A 10,527-nucleotide genomic window follows, 5' to 3' on the forward strand; every position below is an offset into this window, starting at 1 on the left:
ATGTTAGGGCTTAAATCGGATATTTTATTTTTGTTTTCTATTTGTTCTTTCTGGTTATTGCTTTTCTGTTTTCCTTTTCCTGCATTCCTGTGGGTTAATTTAACATTTTTAGAACTTCATTTTGATTTATTTATAATATTTCTCGAGTGTATCTTTTTGTATACTTCTTTTGGTGGTTGCTCTAGGTATTACATATACATGTTTATTTATCTATCTAGTTACCTTTCTCTCGAGATCTTATTAAAGTCTATTGGTGTCATCATTTTACCAGTTTGAGTCAAGTATAGACATTTTACCTTCCTTTAAGTTCCTTTTACTCTCCCATTTATAATACAATTGCCTTGGGCCTGGTGCAGTAGTTCATGCCTGTAATCCCACACTTTGGAAGGCTACAGCGGGTGGATCACATGAGGTCAGGAGTTCGAGACCAGCCTGGCCAACATGGCGAAACCCCGTCTCTACTAAAAACGCAAAACTTAGCCGGGCGTGGTGGCGTGTGCCTGTAACCCCAGCTATTCGGGAGGCTGAAGCATAAGAATTGCTTGAACCCAGGAAGCCGAGGTTGCAGTGAGCTGAGATCACCCCACTGCACTCCAGCCTGGTAGATAGAGTGAGACTCTGTCTCTAAATAAATAAACAATATAATTGTCTTAATTATTTTCTCTAAATACATTTAGAATAACATCAGGGTTATAATTTTTGCCTCCACCATCAAATATATTTTAGAAAATTTTAGAGAAGAAAGCAAACGAATTTTATTAGCCATATTTTTGCTTATTGTATTCTTTCTTCTTTCCTGATTTTCCAAGGTTTCTTCTTTTATCTTTTCCTTTCCATTTAGAGAACTTCCTTTAACCTTTCTTTTAGAGTCTAAAAGTGACAAAGTCTGTTTTGCTTCATCTAAGAATGTCGTATTTCTTCTTTCTTCCTGAAAGATATCCCCACTGGATATAAGTTTCTTTTCTTTTAGCACTAGAAAAATATTGTGCTACTTCCTTCTGACATATATATTTCCCTGCTATAGATAAGATGTCATTTTTCTCTGGTGCTTTCGAGATGTTTTTATCTCTATTTTTCGAGAAATTTAATTATGATATGTGTTGGTATGGATTTCTGGGATTTATGCTGCTTGGGATTCACCCCAGTTTCTTGAATCTTCAGGTTTAGGTCTCTTGCCAAATTTGGGATGTTTTCAGCCATTATTTCTTCAAGTACTTTTTCAGCCTTACTCTTTCTCTTCTTCCTGGAATCTGGTGATGTGAATGGTAGATCTTTTGTTATAATTCCACATGTTCTTATGATGCTGTTCTTCTTTTTTTTCTTTTCCAGTTTGTTTTCTCTCTGTGGTTTAGGGTGGGCTGTTTCTGTTATCCTATCTTCCAGTTCACTGATTTTTTTCCTCTGTCCCCTCTATTCTGCTGTGGAACCCATCCACTGAGCTTTTTATTTGACCTGTTATGTTTTTTATTTATAAAATACCCATTTGGTTCTTCTTTACATCTTCTCTTTCTTTGCTGAGGCTTTCAATTTTTTTAATTGCTTCAGTTGTGTTTGTAACTGCCCACTGAAGCATTTTTATCATGGCTGCTTTAAAATTTTGTCAGAAATTCTAACATTTCTGTTATCTGGGTGTGTTAGTCCATTTTATAGTGCTATAAAGGAATACCTGAGACTGGGTAATTTATAAAGAAAAGAGGCTTTGTTTGGCCCATGGTTCTGCAGGCTGTACAAGTCTAGTGCCAATATCTATTTCTGGGCAGGCCTCAGGAAGCTTACAATCATGGTGGAAGGTAAAGAGGGAGCCAGCACATCACGTGACAAGAGAGGGAACAAGAGAGATAAGGGAGGACATCCCAGACTCTCTTAAACAATCATATCTTATGTGAACTCATTACTGAAGAGAAGGCATCAAACCATTTATGAGGGATATTCCCCCATGACCCTCCCACTTGTTCCACCTTCATGTTTCAATATGCAATTTGGAGGAGAGAAGCATCCAAACTATATCACTGTGTCTCTTGATTTTTTAAAAATTCATTTTGAATTGTTCCAGGTTTTTGGTATCATGGGTGATTTTTAAAATTGTAACCTGAACAGTTTTATATTGTGAGACTCTGGACCTTTTTAAAGCTTCTATTTTAATTGGCTTTCTTTGACACCATTCTGTCAGAGAAAGGAGTGGCATCACCTCATTACTGCTAGGCAAGAGAGAGAAGTCCAGGTTCCCCTCCCAGCTTCCATCAGTACCTGAAGAGGATGATGCCCTCATACTGCCAGGCGGGATGAAAGTCCAGGCATCCCATTTGGACTGCACTAACACTTCATAAGATGGGTCGGGGGGACTTATGACTGGCCAGTGGGGAGGAAAGCCTCAGGCTTTTACTTGGCACTGTCTGATACCTTCCTGGCAGGGGTGTTGGGGTGCCTCATTACAGTGCTTACCAGGGAGGAAGCCTGTGCTCCCCATCCTGTCTTTGCTGGTGTGAGGAGGGGTGGGGGCCAATGTTTTTTCTGTGGTATTTGGCTGCAGTAAAGTGGTTATTCTCTAAAAGATTTTTGTCTTGCTAGGCTGCCCCTTTGCTGATCCTTTGGTTAGAGAGATTATGCTTTTGTTGGGGTGCTTTATGTTTTTGTTTTGTTTCGGTCTGTGCTCGCTGACATTTCCAGGTTACTAGATTCTTCAGCTGCTGGGAAGAATCTCAGCAGCTGAGATAGATGAGGCAAAAAGAAAACCTAGGAAACACACCACTAGGTTATTATTTTGGACCTGAAGACTACTTCTTCTCTACCTTTCAGAGTCTTCTTAAGTTTGTTTTATAGATAATGCCCAGGCTTATTAGTTGTACTTAACAGAAGGAATAGGGAAAAATATATTGATTCCATCCTTGTTAGAAGCAGAGGATATCAGACATACTGATTTTCTTAGTCTGTGTAGGCTGTGTGTAAGCCACAATGCAGAGCTCTCTGGGAAAACATGGATTGGAGAATGGGGTCTGGAGCCAAGGCGGAAGCAGAGTCTCCTCCATTCCAGATCTAGGACTTGGGACCCACATGCTCTAGTATGTGTACAAAACACATAGAGTTAACAATTTAGATGAAGTAGAACAATTCCTCAAACCCCACAAACTATCAAAACTCACTGAAGATGAAATAGACAACCTGAATAGTTCTACAACTATTGTTATAAGTTGAATTCAACGTTAAAAAGCTCCTGAAAAAAAGAAATCTTCAGGCCCAGATGGTATTACTGGTAAATTCTACTAAACAGTTAGAGAAGAAATAACACCAGTTTTACATACCTCTTCCAGAAATAGAGAAGGAGGAAACCCTCGTCAACTCATTTTATGAGGCCGGAATTATCCTAATCCAAAACCAGACAAGAACAAATCATAGACCAATATAGATGCAAAAACCACCAGCAAAGTATTACCAAATAAAGTCTAGCAGTATGTAAAAATAATCATACAGCATAGTCAAGTAGGGTTTATCCCACAAATGCAAGCCTGATTCATGTCTATAACTTGATAATTTAAAATAAATTATTATAATCTGCCAAACTAACAGTGAAAACTGCATAAACATTAAAAAATCACATCATCATATCAATTGATGCTTTGGCATTTGACAAAATTCAGCATCTGTTTATGATAGGAATTCCCAGCAAACTGGGAATACAAAGGAATTTACTCAACTTTATAGAGAGTATTTTTAAAAATCTAACATCATACTTAATGATAAAAGACTAAATGCTTTTCCCCCAAAACTGGGAATGAGGCAAGAATGTTCACCCTCACTATTCCAATTTATGATCATAGAAGAATTCCTAGCCAGTGCAGTAAAACAAGAGAAAAAAAGAGCATATAGTTGGGGGAAAAAGAAGTAAAACTGGGCCTGCTTGTAGATGACAATGTGAGTGTATGCAAAATCCTAAGGAACACATCAAACAAAATGAAACAGCTCTCCCAGAACTAATAAGTGAGTTTAGCAAAGTTACAGGATACAAGGTCAATACATAACAATTTTAGTTTTATATACAAGCAATGAACAACGGGGAACTGGAAGTTTTAAAATACCATTTACAATCTTTTTTTTTTTTTTTTTTTAAGTACTACTCTATCAAAACACTACAATATCCAAAAGACTTAACAGATGAAAGATATTAACCATCCTCAAACTGATCTGCAGACTTAAGGCAGTTCCAATCACAATCCCAAAAGGATGTTTTTATAAAGACAGGCTGATCCCAAAATTTATATGGAAATACAAAAAAAACTAAAGTAGCCAAAAGAATTTGAAAAAGAAGAAAGCTCGATGAATCACACTACCCAATCTTAAGACTTACTCTAAGCTACAGTAATCAGTAAGCAAAAGACATGTAGATCTTTGGAGCATAAGAGAGAGTCCAGAAGTAAATTCATAGAAATATAGGCCAATTGATTTTTTACATAGGTGCAAAGGCAGTTCAATGGAGAAAGTTACATCTTTACAGTAAATAGTGTTGCAGCAATTGGACATACATAGGTAGAAGAGTGACCCTTGATCTAAACCATACACTTCACACAAAATTTTAACTCTAAATGGATCATAGATCCAAATGTAAAAGGTAAAACTGTAAACTTTTAGAAGAAAACATAGTGGAAAAATCATTTTCTGGGATTAGGTAAAATGTTCCTAAACATGCACCAAAAGCAAGACCCATAAAAGAAAGAATTGACAAATTGCTCATATGGCAAATGACTAGTGTCCTGGATATATAAAGGACTCTCTAAATCAAATAGTAAGAAAACAACCCAATTAAAAAATGGACAAAAGACTTTAACAGACATGTCACCAAAGAGGTATAGAAATGGCAAATCAGTACATTGAAGGGGATCAACAGCAGTAGCCATTACAGAAATGCAAATTAAAACCGTGATATCTCTGCACACTGTTAAAATGACTAAAATAAAATATGATACTAAGTGCTGATAGTTTGTGGAGCAACTGGGACTCTCATACACTGCTAGTAGGAATGCAAAATGTACAACCACTCTAGAAAATTGTCAGTTTCTTAATAAATATTTACCACTGACCCAACAATTCTACTCCTGCTATCTGCTTTAAAAAATGAAAACATGTCCACACAAAAACCCATATACAAATGCACAGAAGCTCTATGAATAATCTCGCAATGGCTCACGCCTGTGATCCCAGCACTTGGGGAGGTCGAGGCAGGCAGATCACAACGTCAGGAGTTCGAGACCAGCCTGGCCAATATGGTGAAACCCTACCTCTCCTAAAAATACAAAAATTAGCCAGGCATGGTGACGGGTGCCTGTAGTCCCAGCTACTCAGAGGCTGAGGCAGGAGAATCGCTTGAATCCAGGAGGCGGAGATTGCAATGATCCAAGATCGTGCCACTGCACTCCAACCTGGGTGACAGAGCCAGAGTCTGTCTCAAAGAATAAATAAATGAAATTTAAAAATTGGCAACAACTGAAATGTCCTTCAACAGGCAAACAGATAAACAAACTGGTACATACTTACAATGGAATACTACTCAGATACTACTCAGCAATAAAAAGGAATGAACAGTCAATACACAGAACAGTTTAGATGAAGCTCTAAGGCATTAAACTGAATGAAAGAAGTTAGTCTCAAAACAACACATGCTATGTGATTCTATTTACATGACATTCTGGAAAAGGCAAAACTATAGTGATGGAGAACCTATTAGTGGTTGCCAGAGGTTAGGAGTGGGAGAAGACTGTGACTAAAAAGGGGCAGCACCAGGGAGTTCTGTGGGAGATGGAACTATTCTGTGTTCTTGACTGTGGTTATTCCAATCTATACATGTATTATCATTCAACTGTCCACCAAATGAAAGGTCATTTTAAATAAATAAATAACAATAACAGCACAGCAGATTGCTGCTGAACTGTCCCCACACTGAAATTGTCTTGAGAATTTTCTAGTTTACCTATAAGCAGCTTCACTACCGTACATTTAGCCAGGTTTCCATGACAGCAGGCAATTCGCGTTCAGGAGGGTCTTTGAGTGGTTTGGCAGTAAGGCAGTTGCTTAGTTCAGCCATCTTTACCTTAGACGTTAAGATATCCAAAATAAATGATTTTTCTGGGAAAATAAAATGTCTTTCTGAAATATTTCAATTTTAACTGTAGCATTCCACAAGTATGTGGTTAGGCTGGTGTGTATCAAATGAATTAACTCTTCCATTTAAAAATACTTAGAGTAAAGCTTGTGAACAATCTCTGGCCTAGAGAGTGTTTTTGCCAAACTATAAGACTGTTACAGCTTAGCTCCTCCTTCATTTTGCTGCCTTTTGCTCCCCTATAGGAGGTTGTGGCTCACCGGATTGCTGAAAGCCGCATTACCATTGAGAAGATCCGCTTGTTGACTCTGAAAGCCGCTCACAGCATGGACACTCTGGGCAGTGCTGGCGCTAAGAAGGAGGTGAGGCTACCTTCTCCCTCCGACCACCAACTGCTGAGCCTTCTCCAGTTCTCTCCACCTGTTGGACATTTCGGTTTTCATGGCATCTCGATGGCACTCAGAATATTGGAAGCCCCCATGTGATTGTGGGTTATAAATTGTAAATGCCTGTCACTTGCTAGTCTCCTAGCAAGTGCTTTAGGGAATGATTTTCGGGAGGGAGAATATCTTCAGCATTCTTAAGATACAGCAACAAAGAGTGGGGGAAATCATAAGTTTTACACAACCCTGGAACTGCACCCACTCTGCCACTTTCTGCTAGCCTTGTGATCACAGGCAAAGTACTTAACCTTTCTGCCTAAGGCCTAGGGTTCTTGTGAAGAGTAACCAAGATAATATACATAGAATGTGCAGCAGCCACCCACAGTGGCTCTCACCTGTAATCCCAGCTACTTGGGAGGTGGAAGTGGGAAAATTGTTTCAGGCCAGGGATTTGAGACCAGCCTGGGCAACATAGTGAGACCCTGTCTCTTAAAAAAAAAGAAAAAAAAATAGCCAACATGGTAACTTGTGCCTGTAGTCCCAGGGAGGCTGAGGCAGGAGGATAGCTTGAGCCCAGGATTCTGAGGCATGAGTAGTGAGCTATGATCATGCCTGTGAATAGCCACTCCACTCTATTCTGTGTGACAGAGTGAGAGCCTGTCTCAAATAACAAAACAAAAAAATGCACAGTATGATACTGCTACATGGTAAATGTTTCATGGAAGAGACCTCCCATCGTCTGCTTTCTTATGTTTCTGGCTTATATGAAATAAAGACATAATCATTTAATTCTAAAAGCCCATGAAAGTGCTAAAAGAAAACTGATTAGTGGCACAAAGGCCCTTGGACTATTTTTATGATCCCTAAGGTAATGAGTGTGATTTATCAGCTGCCTGAAATCCTTTTGGAAACAAGGCAAGTTAGAAATAAATGGATAAAATGTGATTTGGAAGAGGTGTCTCTTTCCAGAGGGTCTGTATTGACTGAAATACAGCCATTAACTGCATTGCAGCAGGATCTCTTTGTTGGCTTTTGTTAAAGATCCTGTTTGAGTGCTGACTTGGGTGTGGGAAAGTTCCCTTGTTTCATTTCCCAGTTTTGCCACATGGTGTATTAAGAAAAAAGCATTCTTTTCATATCTTGCTTATGTAGATTGCAATGATCAAAGTGGCTGCCCCACGGGCTGTCTGCAAAATCGTTGACTGGGCCATCCAGGTGTGCGGAGGTGCTGGTGTTTCCCAGGACTACCCTCTGGCCAACATGTGAGTAGATGTCATTTAAGAATCGTCTACATTTGATAGGCATGGAGGTAAAAAATCTATAGATGCCTTGACATGAATTGTTTACATTTAGTTTCAGTGTAATTGAAGGCTAAATGAAGTGATATACATACTTTAATATAGAGCTCAACACCAAGAAATAGTTGCTCTTATTATTACAAGAATCGTTTCATTCAATTATGTTAATTTTTACACTGAGGTGACCCACCGAGGATTCCTGGGCCATAGACACAGCATGGGGTTTCGCTGAATTTATAGCGGTACATGTCAGTGACTATCTAATATCTAGATCCTGATTACTGGGGGGCAGGAACATTCTCCATTCCCCATCTGTCTATCTCCACACATAATTACAGCGTCTCCTTCTCTATCACACTGGAGATAGAGTCTCATCCTTCATCAATTTTTACCCTTAAGAAAGAACTAAATATACAGTATCATATCATTCACTGCCTGTTCTAAGTTCTAGTAACATCTAGTAAACGATAGGAAACCAGGAATGAGATTAACTCCACTGTACTTTGCCATTTAACTTTCCGAAGTTGGGAACTTTAAGATGGCATTGCAGAAGCCCTTTAGCTTATTTTCCTAGTACTCTTTTTCTTACCGTGACCTTGGTGGGATTTAAGAACTAATATAGTCTTGTTTTACAATCAGAGTGACTGACGTCAAAGTATCATGTTCCTCTTCCATAACTCCCTGTGATCCCTGGTTCTTTTGCTTTTTCAGGTATGCTGTAACCCGAAGTTTGCGTTTAGCAGATGGACCTGACGAAGTTCACCTTTCAGCAATCGCGACAATGGAGCTGCAGGACCAAGCCAAAAAGCTGACAGCCAAGATGTAAAGAGAGTGGCACTGCCACATCCCACTGACAGAAACTCTCCTTCATACAAACTTCATTGGCTCCAACATTTGAATCTCATATTTTTGCAGCAGTTTGAGCACAGGGTTAATTATTCACTTGTGGTAAAGATTATAGCATCTATTTTGATCAGTGGGTTTTATAATTTCAAGGGTCACACAGGGTTGAGTTCAATAAGAAATGCTGTAGCTGTTGTCATTCCATCTAGTGCCTTCTTGAGGCCAGGAGTTTGGGAGCAGCCTGGGCAACACAGTGAGACCCCCATCTCTACAAAAGAATTTTTAAATGAGCCAAGTGTGGTGGCACATGCTTGTAGTCCTAGCTACTTGAGAGGCTGAGGCAGGAAGATTGCTTGAGTCTAGCAGTTTGAGGTTACAGGAGCTGTGATCATGACATGGCCTCCAGCTTGGGTGACCGAGTGAGACTCTTTCTAAAAATAAAAACAAATAAAAAATAAATGTCTTCTTCGGGTGGGGTGGAGGTGGGGAGCAAGAATTTGGCCTGGGCTCGTGTGTTGTGGGCCTCTTTAACATTGCCACTTTGCCTTAACCTCACTGTACCTCACTTTACTTTGCATGCATTGGTGTTAATATTTTAATCTTAGAAGACCCTGACCCACTGAGGGTTTGTTGTGAGAGTCCCTGAAGCCATGTAGAAGCACCTTGAAATCTGTGAAACCACAATAAAGTACTTTATAAAAGGTATCCTTATTTGAAGTGGACAGATCTTACAACTCGAACTATTTAGCCTTATGATTAATTTTAAAAGTTGTGATTTAGAAGGCAGGATTGTTTTTGAACATTAGGAATTAAAGGCTATGTCTGGTCCTTCCAGTTTTGTAATGTGTTTCTCTGTCTGAGGAAAGCTGGCTGGATTGGTTGCTGATTTGTTTTAGTTAATCTATTGTCATGTATCTGGCCCTCCCTAAGGCAAGTCACTCCATGTGATCTGTACTTACCTCTCCCCCTTCCCTGAATTTAGTCAGATAAAATTATGTTAAAAAGAGCACCAAGGATTGTTTTGAAAAGGAAAAAAGTCTCCAAAGGATAAAATGAAAAGATCAATATCAGGATCAGGGCCCCAGTCCTGGTGGGAGAATGGACTAAAGGTAAACTCCTCAGCACTGTGACCATTTCTAGGGCTATGTCTGTCACTGGGAGTCACTAGGCAGCCGTTCATCTGGGACAGTCTGCCAGGTTTGCCATGTGTTTGAAACCACATGGTTTTAAAGCAAGAAACTGCCCTTTCTAATAATGAGATGGCAGGGAGGGAGCAGGGATGAGAGAGCTCGCCAGTCAGGGCTCTACCGTGAAGACCCCTCCAAGATTGCCAAGTGGTCAGCGACAGAGCCTCGACGAGGGGCCTTGAGACTGCCGGACAGGGAAGACACCATGAGGCGCCACACGAAGAGGTCATGGTCTTTCTCCAGCAAACATTTAGGATGCTCAGGGTGGGGGTAGCTGTGATTGTCCGGGGGAGGGGCTAGTTAAAGGACTCTGGTAATTGACCTTGTTACTCTAAGAACATGCAACAGAAAGTTGAGCGGATTATGGAGGACTGATTTCCTCATCAGCCTGTGGTTATTGGTAAGAGCTTCTTCAGGGTGGGTCCTCATCACCCCAGCTGTTTCCATACAACTGTGGCTCACTTAGGTGTCATGGGCATGCCCACATTTTGTCCAAGAGAATTAAAGTAGGTGAAAAGCAATTTAGACACTTTAATGGATACATTGGGCAGGGCTTGCCCAAAACTGCTTTTCTCCTTGATCTTAAATGAAGCTACAACAGTGCCGGGGAAGTTCAGAAGGCAGGCATTTTTTACTTAGGCTTTCTAAGGGCTTTAAATTCGTCAAGTTCTTAAATAAAGGATATAAAGTGCAATGTATTTATGAAAATGTCTGCTATGAAAAAT

At 39.8% G+C, this 10,527-nt stretch overlaps 1 protein-coding gene across 1 annotated transcript in view; it reads left to right on the plus strand.

Moving 5' to 3' along the window:
• Positions 1-9,326, plus strand: part of ACAD11 (acyl-CoA dehydrogenase family member 11) — a 93,138-nt gene extending 83,812 nt beyond the window's left edge. Inside the window, exons 18-20 of the mRNA XM_038002880.2 lie at positions 6,337-6,453; positions 7,627-7,736; positions 8,484-9,326. Coding sequence (XP_037858808.2) covers positions 6,337-6,453; positions 7,627-7,736; positions 8,484-8,598 — 342 coding nt within the window. The 3' untranslated portion in view covers positions 8,599-9,326. The remainder of the gene's footprint in view (positions 1-6,336; positions 6,454-7,626; positions 7,737-8,483) is intronic.
• Positions 9,327-10,527: the final 1,201 nt, after the last annotated feature.

The sequence above is a fragment of the Chlorocebus sabaeus genome, chromosome 15 (assembly GCF_047675955.1).
Source record: "Chlorocebus sabaeus isolate Y175 chromosome 15, mChlSab1.0.hap1, whole genome shotgun sequence".
Taxonomy (NCBI): Eukaryota; Metazoa; Chordata; class Mammalia; order Primates; family Cercopithecidae; genus Chlorocebus; species Chlorocebus sabaeus.